We start from the raw sequence: 22185 nt of genomic DNA, 5'->3' as shown, positions 1-22185 counted from the left end.
TGAGTGGTCCTCGTTGAGTGGTCCCCGGGACCACTGCTGTAAACCTCTATCACGTCATTCCTCAGTTTTCATTTCTCTAAGTTAAAAAGGCCTAACCTCTAATTTTTCTTCATAAAGTATTTTAGTTTCCCTTTCCTGTACCTTTTCCAATACTATCTTTTTTGAAGTGCAGTGATGAGAACTGTACACAAATGAGGCCATAGATTTATACCACAGCATGACAATACCAGGTGACTCATTTTCAGTCCCCTTCTTAATAATCCCCAGCATAGCATTTGCCTTTTTTATTGCAGACATACACTGAGTTGCCATCTTCAGTGAGTTATCTACCATGATGATTCCAAGGTCTCTCTCCTGGTCAATTACCACCACTTTAGACCCCATCAACATATATGTTGGGACTTTTGGCTCCAACGTACATTACTTTGCACTTGCCCATGTTGAACCTCATCTGTCATATTGACACTCACTTGCCCAGCCTTGAAAGATCCCTCTGAAGCTCCTCACAGTCCTTCCCGTTATCACTGCCCTAAACAACTTAGTATCATCCACAATCCTAGCCACTTTACTGTTTATTCTCAACTCCAAACCATTTATGAACAAGTTAAAAAGCACTAGATGTGATACTAAGCCCTACAGTATCCCACTGCTTACCACCTTCCATTGTGAAAAGTGGCCATTTATACTCATTCTGTGTTTCCTGTTAATTAATCACTTTTTAATTCACAAGAGGGCTTGTCCTCTTATTCCATGAATGCGGAGCTTCCTTAGGAATCTTTGTTGAGGAACTTTATCAAAAGCTTCCTGGAAGTCTAGGTAAACATAATCTTCTGGGTCACCCTTGTCCACCCCCTCAAAGACTCCAGCAGGATTGTGAGACAAGATCTTCCCTTACAGAATTAATGCTGATTCTTGAATAGCTTTTGTTCATCAATGTGCTTACTAATTCTATCTTTAAAAACAGATGCCACCAACTTTTTCAGCATCATTAGACTGACAGAGCCTATAATCTCCCAGATCTGCTCGGGAACTTTTTTTAAAGATGGGGGTTACATTAGCTACCTTCCAGTCCTTAGGAATGGGGGCAGATTTTAGTGATTTCCTTCCTTAGGGTTTGTTTGTGAGGAAAGCTAATTGTAACAATTAAAACAATCCATGTACATTTGTTTACAGGTGTGTTGGGACTCAGGAGATGGGAGTTTTCCCTTGTAATTATGGAACGACCACAAATTGTATTCTTGGATGTGTTAGATATGTAGCTTAAGAAAATCCCTTTATTACTTCTGTAACATTTCCCCTTTATTGCCAGTAACACTGAACTACATGACAAAGACTCTCATCTTTATGCCCTAAAAATTTTGTTGACCTCTGAGGTGCTAATGGACTGGAATCTAGCTCTTCAGAACATTTCTTGTGACAGAAGTCAGAAACCATTTCAGCTAACAAAGGTGTTTGCTTGTTAAATATTAACTTCCTCGAAAAAAGGTCCTCACTGTACAGACTAATTTTAGTTCACCAATGGTGTTGTTTGTTTGTGAGACTCAGGGTCTCCTTCTTCCCCTGGTTTCTGAGTCTAAACACAAGGGGAGGGGAGACTCCAGCTGAATTATAATCCTACACAGTTACCTGGGAGCAAGCTTCAACAAATCTGGCCTTAACTTAAACTGCCCGTGCCAGCTTGCTGGGAGCAGAGAGAGAGAGATGTAGTAAATCTACCCTTCTACTATCCTGCGCAAAACATACCTAGAATTAGCCAACCCCTTTGAAGGGATTCTAAAACTTTCCCCGGCTGGCAAACCTCTTAAAGCTATCACGGTTTAGCATTACAATCAGGTGCTGAAGTTGCCAACCTCCAGGTGGAGCCTGGAGATCTCCTGCGATTATAACAGGAGATCAGAGCTGCGCTGGAGGAAAATGGCTGTTTCAGAGAGTGGGATTTGCGGCCGTCTCCTGCTGAGGTCCCTTCCCTCCCCCCGGCCATCCCCATCCCAGAGTTGGCATCTCCATTTCCCTGCGCAGCCAAGGGATTCCCCAGCCCGCTCTGTGTTCTTCCGGGTTGCCGCCTAAAGTCCTCTCCAAAGGCTGGAGGCTGCTTTGCGGCTCTACTTCCCATCCCGCTCGGGGTTAACGCCGCCGAGGAGGCGGAATCCGGCCCTCCCTCCTCCTGCCCGGGGGCGTGGCGCATCCTGTGAAGCTGGAAGGGGGCGGAGCTGTTCCTGCTGCTGCTTCGCGTGGCTCTTGGGGCCCCGGCGGCGGCGATGGCGGAGGGAGGGCCGGCATTGTCGGAGGAGACCTCGGGCGCCGGCCGGCCCCTCGGAGGCTCTGCGCGCTACTTCTGCACGGCCGGGCGTGGGATGGAGCCCTTCCTGATAAAGGAAGTGCAGGCGAGGCTGGGCGCCACGCAGGTGAGAGGGGCCCTTGGGGTTGCCAGATCCAGGTTGGGGGCTCCTGGAGATTGGGGGATGGAGCCCGGGGAGGACGGGGACCTCGGTGGGGTACAGGCCCAGAGAGTCCACCTATCACAGCATCCGTTTCCTTGGGGCGAAACGGATCTCTGTAGTCTGCAGATGTGGTGTAATTTCCATGGGATCCCCAGATCCCACCTGGAGGCTGGCATACCTAGAATCCGTAGCTGTCATCAAGCCCCGGGAGGGGGCGAGGACTTGCCAGATCCTCTGCCCCAAATACGTCGCCGCCTGGCTTCAGGTAAAGGGTAATGGTCTGCTTGCCCCCCCTCATCCCTGCCTCCTTGTCTCGTGGCAGGAGGATGCCTAGGATCAAAGAACCTGGAGCAATTTGTTCATCTGTATAGATGTATATCTCAGGAAGTTCTAAATTTCTGGAGTTATACCTTCTGTAAGTCATTCGTGCTCAGTACCTGTGGGGTTCCTCATCTCAGCTGAGAAAGCACCATTTGTAGGTTTGCACTCCCTAGGTGTCACTACTTCAGGTTCCAGAGCGAAGCACTGAATTGTTAACTTTTCTCCTTTCATAACAAGTTTCCTTTGATCTTAAAAGATGTATTGTAAGTATGCATTGCACAGGTTAAGAATACCATTACTTTACAGACTTGGAAGTAGCTGCTGCACTTGTTGAACTTCTGCATGCCCTACTAAAAATTCTGGAGAACACATCTCTCTCTGGCACTTGACTGCCATTAATTTTAAACAGTTGCACTTTTCTAAACCCATTTACTTCAGTGGGTTTAGAAGAGTATAATTCTGTTTAGGAGGACAGTATCAGTTACTAAAGTGGGCTGGAACAAGGATCACATGGCTAGGGGGGAGAATCTGGTGCTGTCTTTTGTTTTCAAATGGGTGTGTAATGTATATATCACTACAGATCCAATCCATTTCTGTCTGTTGTGTACAGGGAGCACTGAAATAGATCACTCCATGCTTCATTCTCAAAGTCTGAGTCTCTACTGCCATTTCCAAAAATGCTAAAGCATTCTGAGTGTACCACAGTTACTTAAGAGTATTAAAGGCAGCCGGCCTGCATTAGAGTTATTTTGAATATGTGTTTGAAACAAAATATATGTGTATAATCTTCTGATTTATTATGAACTTCTGTGCAGACAGAAATCCTTACCCTCCTCCCCAGGTTTTCTATGGTGTTGGAATAGAAGGTACCTCCAAGTTTTGAATAAAAAGTCAATTTTAAAGTCTTGTAGCGATATATTTTCTTGTGAGCAAAGGTTGTTTGTTTTTGCTATGAGATTATGCCATGATGCTGTAGGTATAATCAGTTCTGGGAAATGTATTTTTCAGTTTTATTATATCATTGCTGTATGTTTTTGTCAAGGTGGAATATGTACTGGGGAAAGTCTTCTTTACCACCGGTGCTGAGCTGCATATGTTGAAGAAGCTGAAATCCGCTGAGCGGTTGTTTTTACTGCTGAATAAATATTCTCCACTTTCTGTCTCTAAAAATAAAGGTATTGTGTTCACTCGAAAGCTCACGCCTTGAATAAATCTTTGTTGGTCTTAAAGTGCTACTGGACTCTGATTTTATTGTGCTACTTCAGACCAACATGGCTACTCATTTGAATCTGTGTTTACTACTGTCATTTTAGCAGGCTGTGGTGGATTTTCATTCCGTGTGCCCTATTTTGTTAAAGTATGATGCAGTTTGGGGGTTGGATATCGGTACTCCAAGTTCAGGACCTTACAAAGCTTGCTAAGAGGCAACTGCTACATGAGATCCTTTTTATAGTTTTGGGGGCCTTTAGCATGCAAAGCATGGTCTAGCACCAAGCAATTATGGCTCTTTAATAGATGAAGGCCACTTAAAATTAACAGTACAAATTATGTAATGAATTTAGTGGGGCTTGATTGCAAGTAAATGTGCATAGAATTGCAGCATACACTGCCTTGCAAATTTCTTTTCTCCTGGTTTTATCTTAAGCTCTGAGCCATATTTGCAAATTTGCCAAATCTTGGAAGTACAAAGGTAGTGACTAAGATTCAAGAGTGGTTATTCAGGAAACATAGCATTTCCCTCATCAGCATGTAGCTGGTCATGGAAACAGTTCCACAAAATGGTGGAGTCTACTGTACAACTAGAGGTTTTTGGGATTTAAAATGATGAGTATATTTTAAAGCCTTAACTGATTGAATAAAGAATGTGCTTCTGTTTTAGGAAGAGTAATCCATGACATTCAAAAACTTGTAACTGAAGATTCCAAGAGTTGGCTGGATATTATTACTGTTTGGAAATATCTTAATGGTCAGCAAGAAAATGCAAGTCAAGAATATCCCAGTTCCCAGAAAAGGAAACCTGAAGAAGAGGGCAGTACAAATAACAAAAGGCAGAAGAGAGAACAAGTATCGGTGACTATATCTGCTGAAAGTCAAGTAGAAAACCAAGAGAGATGTGATGTATCAAAAGCTGATACAGGCAATGTCTTGTCAGAAAGCAAATTATTTCTAGAGAAGACTTATGAAGGCATTCAAGAAAAATGCGTTGAGGGCAGTAGCAGCTTCAGTTTCCGAGTGTCTTGCCGTTGTAGTGGAGCACTTGCTAAAGTATTTCCTGCCCAGGTATGCCAAAAATTGTTATTTTAAAATTCCAGAAAAGGTATTCAATTTATGAAAGTCAAACAAATATGTGATAATCAAATATCTATGCATTAAGTACCAGCCAAGCATCCCTGGTACAGATTTCATACCACAAAGCAGTGTCTGGGTGGACTTGGTTGTTTAAAACTCTGTTGTTAAAAACATACTCCTGGTTCACTCTGACAAATTCTTTCACACAATTGTGTGCCATAATACACCATTTATCTGGTCACGGCTGACCTTCATTGCATACATTTCTTTACAAAAACAAACAAAAAGATATTGGGCTCAAATATATGTGGAAACTTGGATCTTCAAACATTATGCTTTGATCCACAAGCCTATTTCCTCATTCATGGAGTATGTGGACTCCCTGTAAATACTCAGTTATGAAGGAAATGTATTTTGTACTTTCTCATAATTTTCACCCATTCCTAATCATATGCTCCAGTACTAGCCCATCGGATGTGTATGCTGGGGATAAGCCTGGGCACAAACTGCAGTTTGTGTTTCATTAAACAGGATCTCCAAGAGGGAAAATAAAAGTTTACAATGTTGTGTGCAGGATTTAATGGCTAGATTTGTGACCTCTGAAAATGTTGACAAGCATGTTCTATAATCAAAACCATTTCTATGACAACAGGGCAGTAAGTAGTTAGGTGGTTCCACCCCTGTAAACTGTATAGATTTATATGGGAATTATAAGAACTGGTACTAAGAAGGAAACTATATACAAAACACATAAAATGGTAGCATGCAGTAAGGCTTAAGCCAGAGTTGATTTTGATGCTTTGAGAAAAATCTCACAGAAGTCTCTCCCTGATTGTTGTCGTTTATATATATCTTCAGTTGTTTGACCTTTTCTCACTTATATGCTGTAATTCTGTGGAATGCCAGTAAAGGTAACAAACAAACAGAGCATTTTCCTGATAAACTGTCAAATTACATAGGTGAATAGGACCTACCTTGTTTTCTGGTTAATAGATTCCAAGCACATGCCCATCCAGTTGGGAGGGAGTTCTGCTGAAATTAATGGGCCGTTTCTGAGTAACTTCGATTGAGTCAGAGGGGGCCAACTAAGAAAGGGCAATTGGAATCAATGAGGCTGAAAATTAAGTGTGCTTGTTTTCTTCGTTTATGTGAGACTAAAAATTTTAAAATATGCTGTGAATGAATGATAGCTTTTGTTTCTAAACCTTACATTTCTTCAGTATCTTCAAAAATTCACAATTTTTTATTATTCAGCAATACCATATGTACCAGTATTTTTCATATTCACTATATCTGAACCTGATAAATATTGGGGTTGGGGGGTTTACACACACTCCTAGTAGCCAGATTACTTGAAGTAAACATGAGGAAGAGTATGCTGCTAGTGAAATACTTGAATGTCTTGTTGGTACACTAGTAGACAGAAAGATAATTAATTTCCTCTTCCTTGGGTATGACTGGTTGAGCAAATGACAGTCACTTAACAGCTTGAGGATGTTTTAGAGAAATCATTAGCACTTTGTATTCGAAATGGTAACAGATAGCTCTGAAAATAAATTCATCTCAAACACAGGAACAGGCCAAGGGTGATGTATGGAGAATTTTGCTTAATAACTCCTGCTTGTTGAATTTCAGGAATGGCTATCAGAAGATCTACTTGACAAGCATAATGCTGAAGGAACATTTTTTTGGGTGGGGAGGTTGTCAGCACACAGTTGGTCCATTGAGCTCCATGGAATGTAATGGAAATTATGATGGTGATCCCTGGGTCAGATGTGTAGTTTTGGCTTCCCAGTTCTGTAATATGCACATTAACCTTTTCTTCCTTTTGAAGTACTTAAGTGTGAGAACCTGTTTTTCAAGCTGTCCACCCAGGTATCTCTGTTTTCCTTTTCAGGTGATGGGAAGAATAATTGGAATAGCTCTTACAAAACATTTTGGATGGAAGGCAGATCTGAGAAATCCTGATATAGAGGTAATGAACTGAAGCATTAGAGACCTTGGGCACTGCTTTCCTCAGAGTCTAATGATGAAATCCTATACAGAGTTACTCAATTCCAAGTGGAGTGATATCAGTGGGCTTAGATCTGAGTAACTCTGCACAGGAGTGTAATTTTGTGAGCTTGTAAAAAGCCTGAATGGGAGTCCTCGTGTCAGAACACAAAATAAAGGTCTTATACTAATATCACTGAATCTCCCCTAGGTCTGCCATTTTCTTTGTGAACAACCACAGTGAATCATACTAGTGATTCCATGTAATCCATTTTCTTGGCTTCAGCAGTGATAAGATCTAAGTGCCTAAAGAGGGTTTAACACAAGAGGACATTAGGGAACAGTCTGTTCTATTGCTATTGACCCCCATCTCTGGATGCTTAATGTACTAAAGATACTCTACCAATTACATGTTATAGAGTTCTGAAAGCATGAAAGGCAATTCTGATCAAATGCAATTTATCCTTCTTATTAAAGTATACTAAGTACTGTACATGAACTAAATGCACAGGATCCATCTATAGGTTCTCAATCAAAGGAGGGAAGGAAAAGGAGTTTACAGAGAGTATTAAATTTGGTGTAGAGCCAATTTGGTGTAGTGGTTAGGAATGCAGACTTCTAATCTGGAGAGCCGGGTTCGATTCTGCACTCTCCCACATGCAGACCTTGGGCTCGCCATGGTGCTGATAAAGCTGTTCTGACCGAGCAGTGATATCAGGACGCTCTTAGCCTCACCCACCTCATAGGGTGTCTGTTGTGAGAAGAGGAAAGGGAAGGCGACTGTAAGCTGCTTTGAGACTCCTTCGGGTAAAGAAAAGCGGCATATAAGAGCCAACTCTTCTTCTTCTAAATCTTAGCATCTGCTTGGTGAGAATTGACTTTGTTTGGGGGTTTTATTGTTTTAGCAGCTAGCTTTGTGGGAGGGGGCGTTTTAAAGGAATACTATGAAGAGAGGGGAATTATTAAGTCTGTGGCATTTCTGGTGCAAATTGCCCTACTTCCTTTTCTGTTTGCTTTGTAAGGGAAACAAGTGCCCTCATAAATCTGAAAATTTCACTGCCCGTCACTCCTCACTGCTAGCTCGCTTACCCTGTCCCTCAAGCCCTTCTAGGATATCACTGCCATGCTCTGCACCTGTAAAAGCCCACCTGAGTTAAGTCATCTCCCTGATTCAAGGGCTCTAGTGGGTGCCAGCCTCTGCACTGGAGCTGAGCCCTGAGGGGACACCTGTTCTCCCATGAGTTAGGGCCTTGGCACAGAAGTTGCAGGTAGGCATCACCACCAGGTTGCATGTAATTAAGGGAATTATGGGGGGGTTATTGTGTTTTATATATTTATTATTGTAAACCCAATTGGGAACTGCAGTATAGAAATCTAAAAATAAATAAATAAAAGAAAGGGAATTACAAGTTGGCCTGTATCTGTGAGCCCCAGATAAAAGGCGCTATTGCTCTTCACAATACAGAGCTTGTCCAGTGGATGTGTGAGCTTTTCAAATAAGTGCAGAGGTTGCAGGCCAGCAAGTATGGCCAAAGGGAAAAGTGGATGGAAGACTTGGGGGAGGGGGGAGCTTCAGCCTGGTACCTCTGCTTCAAAGAGTCCAACCAGGGAGAAGCATCTTGGCTGGTTTTCAGTGTCAAACTGGGAGGACAAGCAGCAGCAGGGCTGCCAGGTGTACAATGGTGGAGAATTCGGCAAAGGTGATGGTGAGGGAGTAGCTCACTGAATCCCCTGAGCCCACCAACCCCCTGGAGTACTGTTCATTGTGTGGCCCTGACTTTTCTCCTGCCTTCCCACCAGTGTCCAGAGTAAATAGGCCTTCTCCCACCTTGAAGACATTCTCAGCCCCTACCAGTCTTATCTGGACACAGCCAGGGTTTATGTGGTGGCCTTCTTCAAGGTCAGTTTCCTTCTGCTGGGCTACTCCTTTCTGAACCTCATGGGGTAAGAACCCTCCTGATGTCCCCCTGCAGTCCCTTCCCCCATTTCTCCTCTCTATGTGCTCTTACCTGCGGGCTGCAACCTTGGTATTTGGGTGAGAGGATAACTGCCTCTGCCAGGTGGTGATGGGCTCCCTTACCCAACGCCTATCTCATTACACAACTCCTACCTCATGATGACTTTAAATGGGAAACCCTGATTTCCACTGGTTGGGTGGGGTGGGGTGAGGTGCGTGCCAGGCTGTTGTGGGGTTACTCTGGGGAGCCCCTGTGGGAAGTCTCTTGTCACAGAGATCCACAGTCGGTAGCCAGTTCCTACCAGCCCTCAAGGCTTTGTGCTGGTCCCTGACAAGCAGCAGCAGGAGGGCCCAGCCAGGTTCCACTCCACTGCTGCTCTACGCTGTGTCAGCCTGCACTGACAGACTTCTGCAAGGGAGCTCAGAGCTGCATGCATGTCCAGTCTGAAGATTTCAGGGGTCGAGCTGGCTGGGGTGACCTGCATTATAAAACAGTATACACATTCTAATAGTGGTTCGAATGTCTGCTCCCTTAATGTAAGGAAGACATAGCTGGAAAAGATAATGACCACATTATTTACATTTTAAAAAATCATTCAGAACATTAACTTGCAGGAAATGTGAGTTTTGTTATTTGATATAAGTTTTCTTTGCCTTTCAGATTTTTGTTCACCTAAATGATATTTACTCTGTGATTGGGATCCCTGTTTTCAGGTAGCTATTTTATTATTAAAATGTTGCTATTCACAGTCCAATATAATGCTTGTTAGTTATAATGTATACCGGAGGATTTTCCATGCTGGTGTGTGGTAAGAATACAATCAAGGAGCCTTGAGAATAACAGCTATGTTGCGGCACAAAACATTACAAGAATGTACTATTTTAATAGTCAAATTTTGTTTGTTTGATTTGTAGCCCTCCACTCCCAAACAATGTTTCAGAAAGGCTGCCCAAACTCCTCAAATCTACGGATCGCTACCCATTTGTGATGGTCCATGTGGGGACGAATGACATGTCCCTGAATACCATCGCTCCTATTAAAAAAGACTATCAAGATCTGGGGAGGAAGCTCAAGCAAATGGGGGCACAAGTGGTATTCTCTTCAATCTTGCCTGTCAAGGGAAGAGGAATGCGTCGGGAGAGGAAGATAATGGAGGTGAATCACTGGCTGCGTAGTTGGTGCCGGCAGGAGAGATTTGGTTTCTGGGACCATGGGATAGGCTTTCTTGAGGAAGGCCTACTAGCACCTGATGGACTGCACTTATCAAAACTGGGGAAGAATGTGTTTGGCAGGAACCTGGGGAGATTCATCAGGAGAGCTTTAAACTAAAGCCACTAGGGGAAGGAGACGATCAACATAGGGAGTGTATGGAAGGAAAACTATCGGAGGCAGCCCAACCGGCAAGGCCAGCTCATAGGGAACCAAAAGTAAAAGGATTCAGATGTCTTTATACTAACGCCCGAAGCATGGGCAATAAAAAGGAAGAGCTGGAACTTCTCATGCTGATGGAAAGGTATGATCTAGTAGGCATCACAGAAACTTGGTGGAATGATTCTCATGACTGGAATGTAATGGTGGATGGATATGAACTGTTCAGAAAAAACAGAATAGATCGAAGAGGTGGAGGAGTGGCACTGTATGTGAGGAAAGGGCTTACCTGTCAGGAAATTCTAGTGAAGGAGAGCATATCTACAGTGGAAAGCATCTGGGTGAAAATAAGCGAGGGGAAAACAAACAGTGTGGTGGTTGGTGTCTGCTACCGACCGCCTGACCAACGAGAGGATGTGGATGCTGCACTTTGTGAGCAGCTTGAGAAAATATCCAAACGGCAGGACCTTGTCATCATGGGTGACTTCAATTTCCCAGATGTGTGCTGGGAAACAAACTCTGCGAAGCGTCCTCAGTCATGCAAGTTTCTGACCTGCCTGGCTGACAATTTCATTTATCAAATGGTAGATGAACCCACAAGAGGTTCAGCCATACTGGACTTAATACTGACCAACAGGCAAGAGTTGGTGGATGAGGTGAAGGAGGTGGGGACCCTAGGGGGAAGTGACCATGTCCTCATAGAATTCCTTTTGAGATGGGGAGCCAAGGAAGCTTGTAGCCAGACGCGGATGTTGGATTTTCGTAGGGCAAACTTTAATAAACTCAGAGACATGATGAGTGTCATACCATGGACGAGAATGCTGGAAGGGAAGGGAGCATGTGAAGGGTGGGCGCTACTCAAACAAGAGCTATTGCATGCTCAATCAATGACTATTCCAGAAATACGAAAACACTGCAGGAGCTCTAAGAAGCCTATTTGGATGAACAGAGAACTTCAAGAGGAACTAAGAAAGAAAAGGAAAATGTTCAGGAAATGGAGGGAAGGACAGAGCTCTAAAGAAGAGTACCTACAGGTTACTAGGCACTGTAGATCAATCATCAGAAAGGCCAAAGCTGAGAGTGAGCTAAGATTGGCCAGGGAAGCCCATTGTAACAAGAAAAGATTTTTCAGTTACGTGAGGAGCAAACGTAAAGTAAAGGAGGCAATAGGCCCGCTGTTGGGTGCGGATGGACAAACTCTAACGAAAGATGCAGAGAAAGCAGAAAGGCTTAGTGCCTATTTTACATCTGTTTTTTCCCACAGGTCTAAGTGTTTAGGCACATCTAGAGATGGCTGTAGCCAAAGGATAGTGTCTGGGTGGCAGGTTAACATGGATAGAGAGGTGGTCGAGAGGCATTTAGCTGCACTGGATGAGTTCAAATCCCCTGGTCCAGATGAAATGCACCCGAGAGTACTCAAAGAACTTTCCAGAGAACTTGCACAGCCCTTGTCCATCATCTTCGGAACCTCTTTAAGGACTGGAGATGTCCCGGAGGACTGGAAAAGAGCAAACGTTATTCCAATCTTCAAAAAAGGGAGGAAGGATGACCCGGGAAACTACAGACCAGTGAGTCTGACCTCTGTTGTGGGGAAGATAATGGAGCAGATATTAAAGGGAGTGATCTGCAAACATCTGGAGGACAATTTGGTGATCCAAGGAAGTCAGCATGGATTTGTCTCCAACAGGTCCTGCCAGACCAACCTAGTTTCCTTTTTTGACCAAGTAACAGGTTTGCTGGATCGGGGAAATTTGGTTGATGTCATTTACTTGGATTTTAGTAAAGCTTTTGACAAGGTTCCCCATGATGTTCTGATGGATAAGTTGAAGGACTGCAATCTGGATTTTCAGATCGTTAGGTGGATAGGGAATTGGTTAGAGAACCGCACTCAAAGAGTTGTTGTCAATGGTGTTTCATCAGACTGGAGAGAGGTGAGTAGCGGGGTACCTCAGGGTTCGGTGCTCGGCCCGGTACTTTTTAACATATTTATTAATGATCTAGATGAGGGGGTGGAGGGACTACTCATCAAGTTTGCAGATGACACCAAATTGGGAGGACTGGCAAATACTCCGGAAGATAGAGACAGAGTTCAACGAGATCTGAACACAATGGAAAAATGGGCAAATGAGAACAAGATGCAATTTAATAAAGATAAGTGTAAAATTCTGCATCTGGGTCAGAAAAATGAAAAGCATGCCTACTGGATGGGGGATACGCTTCTAGGTAGCACTGTGTGTGAACGAGACCTTGGGGTACTTGTGGATTGTAAACTAAACATGAGCAGGCAGTGTGATGCAGCGGTAAAAAAGGCAAATGCCATTTTGGGCTGTATCAACAGAGGCATCACATCAAAATCACAAGATGTCATAGTCCCATTGTATACGGCACTGGTCAGACCACACCTGGAGTACTGTGTGCAGTTCTGGAGGCCTCACTTCAAGAAGGACATCGATAAAATTGAAAGGGTACAGAGGAGAGCGACAAAGATGATCTGGGGCCAAGGGACCAAGCCCTATGAAGATAGGTTGAGGGACTTGGGAATGTTCAGCCTGGAGAAAAGGAGGTTGAGAGGGGACATGATAGCCCTCTTTAAGTATTTGAAAGGTTGTCACTTGGAGGAGGGCAGGATGCTGTTTCTGCTGGCTGCAGAGGAGAGGACACGCAGTAATGGGTTTAAACTTCAAGTACAACGATATAGGCTAGATATCAGGAAAAAGTTTTTCTCAGTCAGAGTCGTTCAGCAGTGGAATAGGCTGCCTAAGGAGGTGGTGAGTGCCCCCTCACTGGAAGTCTTCAAGCAAAGGTTGGATACACACTTTTCTTGGATGCTTTAGGATGCTTTGGGCTGATCCTGCGTTGAGCAGGGGGTTGGACTAGATGGCCTGTATGGCCCCTTCCAACTCTATGATTCTATGATTCTATGATTCTAAGCTGGCTCGCAGCAGGCTATAAATGGCTCCCCATGTGGTCCCTGAGGAAAAAAGGTGTTCAGCATTAGACCTAGAGAGCTAAGAAATGCAATGCGAAATAATGGCTCTGTAAGATTACTATGGAGAGCTCAAATGTGTCCCTGATAAAACCATAGTACATAAATCAGGCTTCCTAGGGAGGTGGTGGGTTCTCCATCTTTGGACATTTTTAAACAGAGGCTAGATAGCCGTCTGATGGAGAGGCTGATTCTGTGAAGGCTCAAGGGGATGGCAGGTTACAGTAGATGAGCAATTGGGATGTGAGTGTCCTGCATAGTGCAGGGGGTTGGACTAGATGATCCTTGAAGTCCCTTCCAACTCTATTATTCTATGACTAGCAAGAAAGCCCATTGCAACCAGGAATGCAATGGGCGCTAGGACCCAGGGGACACCAGGAGGTGCTTTTTTTTTCTGCTGCGTGGAGCTGTGAAAGGCTCCTACAGGGGTTTTTTTTTCTGCTGCTTGGAGCTGGGAAAGGCTCCTACAGGGTTTTGTTTTCTGCTGCTTGGATCTGCGAAAGGCTCCTACAGGGTTTTTTTTTCTGCTGCTTGGAGCTGTGAAAGGCTCCTGCAGGGTTTTTTTTTTCTGCTAGCTCTCGTGGGCGTGCCGGCTTGGAGCTCCTACAGGGTTTTTTTTTCCTGCTGCTTGGAGCTGGGAAAGTCTCCTTCAGGGTTTTGTTTTCTGCTGCTTGGATCTGCGAAAGGCTCCTACAGGGTTTTTTTTTTCTGCTGCTTGGATCTGCGAAAGGCTCCTACAGGGTTTTTTTTCTGCTGCTTGGAGCTGTGAAAGGCTCCTGCAGGGTTTTTTTTTTCTGCTAGCTCTCGTGGGCGTGCCGGCTTGGAGCTCCTACAGGGGTTTTTTTTCCTGCTGCTTGGAGCTGGGAAAGGCTCCTTCAGGGTTTTGTTTTCTGCTGCTTGGATCTGCGAAAGGCTCCTACAGGGTTTTTTTTTCTGCTGCTTGGAGCTGTGAAAGGCTCCTTCAGGGTTTTGTTTTCTGCTGCTTGGATCTGCGAAAGGCTCCTACAGGGTTTTTTTTCTGCTGCTTGGAGCTGTGAAAGGCTCCTGCAGGGTTTTTTTTTTCTGCTAGCTCTCGTGGGCGTGCCGGCTTGGAGCTCCTACAGGGGTTTTTTTTCCTGCTGCTTGGAGCTGGGAAAGGCTCCTTCAGGGTTTTGTTTTCTGCTGCTTGGAGCTGCGAAAGGCTCCTACAGGGTTAATTTTTTTCTGCTGCCTCTCGTCGGCGCGGCGGCTTGGAGCTCCTACAGGGGTTTTTTTTTCTGCTGCCTCTCGTCGCGCTAGCGGCGAAAGGCTCCTCCGGGGGTGTTTCTTTTTTCTCTGCAGCTTCTCGGCGGCTGGAGTCTTGTGTTGTGTTTGCGGCGGGGGCTTCCTTGGGGCCGGCCTGACGCGGTGAGAGACGCTTCGCGCCTCTCACCACGTCAGGCCGGGAGCAACTGCGAGCCGCGCTGAGCGCGGCTCGCAGTTGCTGGGGCTGGGAATCGGAGGGACCAATCGGCAGGCGTCTGTCATGAGGAAGGGTCCAATCCGGACCCTTCCTCATCCCGGACACATCCCGCCCCAGAACCCCTTACTGTTTTATTTAGTCCGTGGCGCCCGCGGCGCCACGGGCGGTGTACAGATTCTATGAAATCACTATTGTAATACTATTTTTCTTGCTGCGCGGTCAGCAACTGATGATCTGGAAATGTATTTCATCAATCCCTTGGCCTTTTGGCCCCGCTGTTCCAGAATGTCCTCTTCCCCATTGGTAGCCAAGTCTCTGTTTATGCTTCTGATCAATATCACTGTCCTGTCCTACTTAAAATCATTCAGCAGCAGCCGTGTCTTTTTACTTCACTGTGACAGTGTCTTCTTGAACAATGGACACCTCCAGTTTATTCCCAAATTTGCAGCTTCAGAATTTTTTCCCCAAGTTCATGTGAAAAAGAATTTCTTATTGTATTCCGATTTACTATAATAAATTTATTATAATACACGGTGCTTTGTTTACATACCTAGATTTGAAATCCTCAAACATACAGTGAGATATATTCTGTATCTGTTTGCAGAGTTCCTTTAGCAAGCAGAGCATATATCAAAACTGCCGGATTACGATCTACTGTTGCTTGGGCCATGGCATCCTTTGCTGAAATCCATGTAAGTGAGCAGACTCTCTACTGGGCCAGCTATGCTGGGAAGTTCCCAAGATTATTTCAGTAGAATAATTTAAAGAAGAGCTGGTTTTTCATACCCTGCTTTTCACTACCCGAAGGAGTCTCAGAATGGCTTACGATTGCCTTCCCTGCCTCTCCCCACAACAGATACCCTGTGAGCTAGGTGAAACTGAGGGAGTTCTAAGAGAACTGTTCTGTGAGAACAGCTCTAAGAGAACTGTGATTAGCCCAATGTGACCCAGCTGGCTGCAAGGAGTGGGGAATCAAACCTGGCTTTCCAGATTAGAGTCTGTTGCTCTTAACCACAATCCTACACTGGCTGTTTGGTGAAGGACTGGTGAAGCATGGTAAGAATGTGGATCATGAAACCTACAATTTGGATCTTTCTAATTGCCAACTGCACATATCCCGGCATTAATCAGGGATGACCTTTTCAGTGAGAAAATAGCAAGGGTAGGAAGGGGTTGAAGAGAACACCCCCTCCCCATATACTCTTTTCTGCCCTTGAAAAATAACTCCAGCAGCTCAGTTTGAAGTGTGTTGAGAGAAATGTTTAAAACAAACCTGAAATACAACAGAGCATGCAGATTGTTTCAAATGGTAGCTGTGTTGTTCTGCAACAGAACAACTAAATTCAAGTCAAATCTGACAAAGGGAGCTTTGATGCTCAGAAGCTCATATCCTGAAAATCTGGAAGAAGCCAGTGTTGCCCTGTATAAATTCCAGAGACAAATATGAGAATAATACTTAACTTTACAGGATAGTTCTAAAGATTATTTAGGATGTACATGAAGAAATCTGAGTCCCCACAATAGCATTTAGTATTTTTATGATGGCTATATCAGTTACATATCATTAGGTACTGGCATTTCAAGGTAGGAGAACTTTGTAACTTCTTACAAACTTTGTAAGAAATCTTGTGACCTTACTTTTATTATTAATAATAATGTATTATGTGTGTCAATTATGAAGAATGCTTATCAGTTAGCCTTCTATTCTGTCCTAGTGTTCTATGGAGAATTTAGGCCACATTTACAGATATGTGCCAGCAGTTTGGAGATGCTGACTTGCCCAAAGCTGTTGACTAAGCTAGGACATAATTTGTGTCTTCAAGGCTCCTGACATCAATCTGTTCACTCAGTGACACGGATTGTATTTTATATCCATGTTCTTGGATTCTTTCAAACTGAACGGCACCAGGCAGAACTCTGATCTCTTCGTTCCAGCCTGTTGCCACCTACTTTCTTCAGTTTGGTGTGAATGCATAGGCTCATTTTTAGCCTGGGGGGCAGTTAACCTTCTCATGACTTACCGACAGTGTAACCTCGAATGTGCGTGTCAGTTTCTTGTTCTTTTATTCTGCAGTCTGGTGACTTTGTGCTGGATCCTACATGTGGCCTAGGAACAATCCTTCTGGAAGCTGCAACTGAATGGCCTGTAAGTTGATTTGTTCTGCATCAAATACATAAGTTTCACCATTGTCCCATATTCTGTAAATTTATTTAACCAATCCATATCTGGCAATGAATCTTTTTTTCCATCTTGATGCATAAAAGATCCTGGCAGCTCTTACCATATCATTTAGAGGTTCTTGATACATTTTAAAATATTCTGGTGCCACATTTAATACACTTTTGGGATCCAACACAAATTTACCTTTCAGTTTCTTTTGCATTTCATCATGAATCATAACCCAATATTTCCTGGCTTTCTGACTGGCCCACCACATGGAACTTCATTTTTAGTTTAGTAGTTCACCCAAAAGCAAAAGCAAAGTGTGTAGCATGTAATAATATTGTGGTTGATCTTTTGGGGAAATGGGTGGTGCCGCTGTTTTACCATTGTTGCCTAAATGTTTGTTTCCTCTTTAGAATGCACATTATTTAGGAACTGACATAAGTGATTCACAGTTACAAGGAGCCTATTCTAATATCAGAGCTGCAGGCTTGGTGGGTAAAATCGACTTACTGAAAACTTCTGTGACAGGTAAAGGCTTGGTTGTAAAAATTCTGAATAATGCAGAATTAACTAGAAACATTTTCTGTGAGTGAGGGGCAATAAAATAGGACTTCTGTGGCTAGGAAAATCTTTTTTTTTCTTCAAAATGGGTAAAGTGACATGGCTCAGAGATCATACCTTTTATTAGGGGTGTGCAATTTTTTTTCCTCAGTATTTTTTGGTTCAGGTCTTTTGGATCTCCAGAATTGTCAACATTCCTGAAAAAATCTGGATCCCAATACTGGTAAATTATTTGCATATGGGATTTTTTGGAAATCCTAAATTTGTTCAGGTCCAATAACCTTGAATTTAAAAAACAATGAGGGAAAAAATTGCAGTAAAGCCACTAAAAACAGCTGAGAGGTGGCTCAGCTGGGCCTTTTGGGGGCTGTCCCTTTAATTAGAGTGCCCCAAAGAGCTCTCCATGCATCTGATCCTGCAGGCTCAGAGAGTTCTCCCTGCAGGCTCAGCTGGGCCTCTCGTATTGCCGGTAATTCACAAATATTTTTGTGATTTTTTTCTGGGATTTTTTTTTCAATTATCCCCAAAAATCCCAGATACATTTGGGAAGCCCAAAAATATCAATTTGGGAAGATACGCCCCAAAATATCAATGAGGTATATTTCAGGTAAACCAGAAAGCGCACTCCTATCTTTTATGGATCGATTAGCATATCCCGCTACCTTTTATGGATCTACAATGTCAGGAAGAGTAGGATGGCAAGTTTCCCAAAATTGTTCTGCACAAGACTTCCGAAGCCTGGAACTACGTATAAAGGCAAAGTACTCTCTTTGTGTGTAATTTATTCGGTTTGAATATCAAATGGGTTTCCTTTGAGCAGTTGAGGTCTGTTTAATTGGTTGGAATCTACTTCGTTCCTCTGGACGTTTGTTCTTGTTGATATGTTTGTCTTCATTTATAACATTGTTAATGTTCAATGACAAGAGATCTTTTATCCTCAGCTCAAAAGAAGCCAAAATCCCATTTGAGAAGAAGCAGATACCATCCAAATAATATTCAGCTAGTTTATTGCAGTTATAAAGCAATCAGGTTTTTAAGGCAACAAGGTTCATTCCTTCATTTCAACTTATTTCACATTCCTCAACTCAAGAGGATAAATTCTCCACTAGTTCCTCAACCAAGAGGAAATAGCATCTAGTTTTTTAAATTAAAAGATAAATTATCTGCTAATTCCTGAAATAAGAGATCTAGCACCGAAAAAGCAATGCATTTTAGCACCTTACCTCAGTGCTAACTCTTTACAAGAGTGCAGTAATCTCACGAGTTGCCAAAAAAGTAACAATTGACTACTTGACTACTTCTCATCTAATTGGAACAATCAGGTTGAGAAAGTTCTATAACAGCATTCTTCAGACTTCCTCTAAAGGAGAGGTAGAAGATAACCTGAAAAAGAATATAGATTGGAAAGAGAGGCCTTCTCTGACTCACTGGAGCCCTACTTTTACTTTTTAGACCCTTGTCAAGGTATCTTTCTCCTCTGACCTCAAGCTCACTTGACAAAGGAATGTCAGAACAATCAAAACAATCTTCCTGGCCAAATTTGTTATACAACCAGCTCTGGATCTTTACCAGCTTGTTGTCAAAGTCTTTCAAGTAGCTAGGATCCCTTGGCCCAAGGCCTTATCATGGGATGTTTATTATTCGGATTTGGACGCAGTTTTTGGCATGTGACATTGATTTGTTGGGAAACGTGCAAGTTCCATGTTTCCCCTTAGTGAAAGACCCTCCCTGCAGCACAGTCAGATGGCTTCTTTTCCTTATAATACCTGCAAGCTGATAAACAGCAAGCTGAAATCCCCCTTTTCTCTAGTCATCACCTGGCCAGTATAGTTGTTCAGATAGCTTGTTTTCCACTATTCTCTGGCCACTTCCTTGACATCTGGGGTTCCAGAGTTTTAGCATCCTTTTCCAGAATCTTCTCCCAGAACAAATACTGGAAACGTCTCCAGCACAAAGTCCATTTTATTTATTTCTCACATTTCTATACAGCCCCTCCTTGCGGCTCAAGGCAGTTTACACAAAAACATGGGAGTAGTGCAGCCCAATTCATAACATCAGGTAAACAACAATGATCAAATCTCAGTTCCTCAAACCAAAAAATATATATTATATGGTCTAACAGTGTGTCATTAGTCAATCTGTGTATACAGTATAGCTGAAAGAATATCAATCCTTTTAATAAATAACTTTACTCAGAAGATATTCTGTATCTCTTCAGAGCTAAGTCATACTATCCTCCCCCCCCCTCCCCGAGTTGAATGTAGTTTGAAAGAGGGATTGGTTATTCTGTTATGTACATTTATCCCATTTCCATCTCTGCCACGCTAGTTCATAACTTCCAAGGCCTGTTGACCAGCTGTGACACCAGGATGGAATAAATAAGTGTAAAGCACAGGGAGCAATTCCACTCTCAAACCATTTTCAGCTTTCAAGTACCTGCATCCATCTCTGCTGCTTTCAACAGCTATTGATGAGGCCACCTTTAAAAGAACAGGAAGCAGCCCCCTCCGTCATGTCTGTCTCCAGTTCCAGCTCAAAGCCCCCCTTCCTTCAGCTTTCAAATGCCTCTGATAGAGCTGTCAAAGGAAGTGGCCAGGCTTCCATTTGTTATGGCTGGACTTTAATATAATTTGTGTTTGGATTTTAACTCCTGCAAGCTAACTAGGGAGTCAGTTTTGGCTGAAAAAAACAGAATGAAAGTATGGTAAATAAACTCCCTTGCAAACTATTGTCTACATCAGCATCTCTTCTGGCTGTCTTTAAAGAGGCAAACTGGAGCAACATCGGTGGTTAATGTATCCCCTCTTCGTGTTCCTAATGAAAAGTTCCCCTTCAAGAAAACTCCACTAGTAGGGTCAGTAAATATTTTTGCTGTTTACTTGCCTTCAGTACATGAGCCACTGAAATAAAAGGGGGGGGGGGTTGTATTGGTTTGGTGCCTGGTGAACTACATCCACTAACTCACTGGGTATTTTTCCCCATCAAAAGCCTATGTACCGTGCTGTAGACAAGTGTGTTTTAATGGTCTTATAGGAGGGGAAAGCTGCAGCATTTGTCGAGCTAGACTGTCATAATGGTTTTGGGTCCTCCATATGCATCTTCAGTGTACAGCCCCATCACTATCCACACTTAATACAGGAGCCAACCAAGGACCTTTTAAACTGTTTGGTACTCAGGACATGTCTGAATATACACTAATGTTGCAAGCAAAACATAGATCAGATTCACTTTTATTAATTTAGGTCCCCATTGGTTACTATAAGTTACTACAACTGACAAGTACCCTAACTCATTTACAACAGAGCTCAAATAACTTGTAGTGCTTTGTGGAAGTCATTGTTTGAAGTGCATCAGGGATTTTTTGTCAACCCATGAAAACAATGGTTAAAGCATTCCACTGTTAAGGGGAACAGATACATCCTGCAGTTCTGCCTTAATCACAGCCCAGCTGAAATCTGTGATTTCTGTCTCTAGAATTGCCATTGCCTCCAGGAAGCATCAATGTTGTTTTTGCTGACATCCCGTTCGGTAAGAAGTTCAAAATAACAAATGACATGAAGCTACTGCCAGAGGTCTTGCAAGAAATTGAAAGGTACGTGAGTTTCAGTCGCTAACTAACCTGAATCCAAGGCTGAACTCTGGCTACTAGTGCTTTGCGAGCTAAACATCTGCCGTTGCTGAAGACTGGGTAGAAACAACTCTATTTGTTGAAAAGTGAAAAAGTAGAAAAAGCACTTTGCTAGCAGCTCTTAGTGACCTCAGAAGAGCTGGGTGAAGTTATATGAGAACACCTGGTGAGAATGGCAGAAAAGGAGAGGGTGGCATACAGCATGCAATGAGAACTTCTGTGGAATAAAAGGTGCTCCTGGCTGTTAGTTCTGAATGGATGTGCTGCGTAATTCTGTGTCTTCTATTGCACGCTGGGGAAGGAAAGTTGGTTCTCATAGGCCACTTTTCTCTACTAGAAGGAGGTCTCAAAGCACCTTACAGTCACCTTCCCTTTCCTCTCCCCACAACAGACACCCTGTGGGGTGGGTGAAGCTGAGAGAGCTCTGATATCACTCCTCAGTCAGAACAGTTTTATCGGGTCTGTGAAGAGCCCAGTCACCCAGCTGGCTGCATGTGGGGGAGCAGGGAATCAAACCCAGCTCGCCAGATTAGAAATTGGTACTCCTAACCACTACACCAAGCTATAAAAACTGTTTTTCTGTGCCTGCTTTCCCACTACTCAAAGGAGCCACAAAGCGGCTTACAAACACCTTTCCCTCCCTCTCTCCACAACAGACACCCTGTAGGGCTGAGATAGCTGTATGAGAACAGCTCTAAGAGAACTGTGAATGGCCCAAGGTCACCCAGCTGACTGTATGTGGAAGAGTCCACTAAATCAAGCTGGCTGCCTTAGGAGGAGTCAAATTGGGTTTTGCAGACATTCAGAAGTGAGGCAACAAGAATCCCACTCACTATTTGCAAGTTCCTGTAAGGATGGAATTAAGTTTCAGTAGGATTGCTAACTCTGGGATTGTGCTGTGGGTGTTGTTCCTCACACAACTCCTGAGGAGGAATCTGTGGTGTACAATGCAAAATGCACAAATGATGCTTCCTCCTTCGGTCATTCTGTAGTTCACAGAGAGGCATTTCATATGCTGGCATATAGCTGGCAG

General features: G+C 43.5%; 1 protein-coding gene across 6 annotated transcripts in view; it reads left to right on the top strand.

Moving 5' to 3' along the window:
- Window positions 1–2168: 2168 nt before the first annotated feature.
- Window positions 2169–22185, top strand: part of THUMPD2 (THUMP domain 2 tRNA and snRNA guanosine methyltransferase) — a 23107-nt gene continuing 3090 nt past the window's right edge. Inside the window, exons 1-10 of one of the 6 annotated variants that reach the window (XR_013230614.1) lie at window positions 2169–2405; window positions 3805–3937; window positions 4642–5042; window positions 6949–7026; window positions 9662–9714; window positions 15401–15488; window positions 16871–16942; window positions 17377–17491; window positions 20266–20378; window positions 20999–21116. Coding sequence is in view for 2 of the 6 variants with exons in the window: in XM_077335737.1 (XP_077191852.1) it covers window positions 2259–2405; window positions 3805–3937; window positions 4642–5042; window positions 6949–7026; window positions 9662–9714; window positions 15401–15488; window positions 16871–16942; window positions 17377–17491; window positions 20999–21116 (1205 nt within the window). In the remaining 4 variants the exon portion in view is untranslated. Of the gene's footprint in view, window positions 2406–3804; window positions 3938–4641; window positions 5043–6948; window positions 7027–9661; window positions 9715–15400; window positions 15489–16870; window positions 16943–17376; window positions 17492–20265; window positions 21117–22185 lie in introns of all 6 variants that reach the window. The other 5 variants (XR_013230616.1, XR_013230612.1, XR_013230615.1 and 2 more) reach the window with 5 other exon arrangements.

Source organism: Paroedura picta, chromosome 1, assembly GCF_049243985.1.
Source record: "Paroedura picta isolate Pp20150507F chromosome 1, Ppicta_v3.0, whole genome shotgun sequence".
NCBI lineage: Eukaryota > Metazoa > Chordata > Lepidosauria > Squamata > Gekkonidae > Paroedura > Paroedura picta.
The sequence above is the reverse complement of the archived record's forward strand: the minus strand, read 5'-3'. Positions and strand labels throughout refer to the sequence as shown.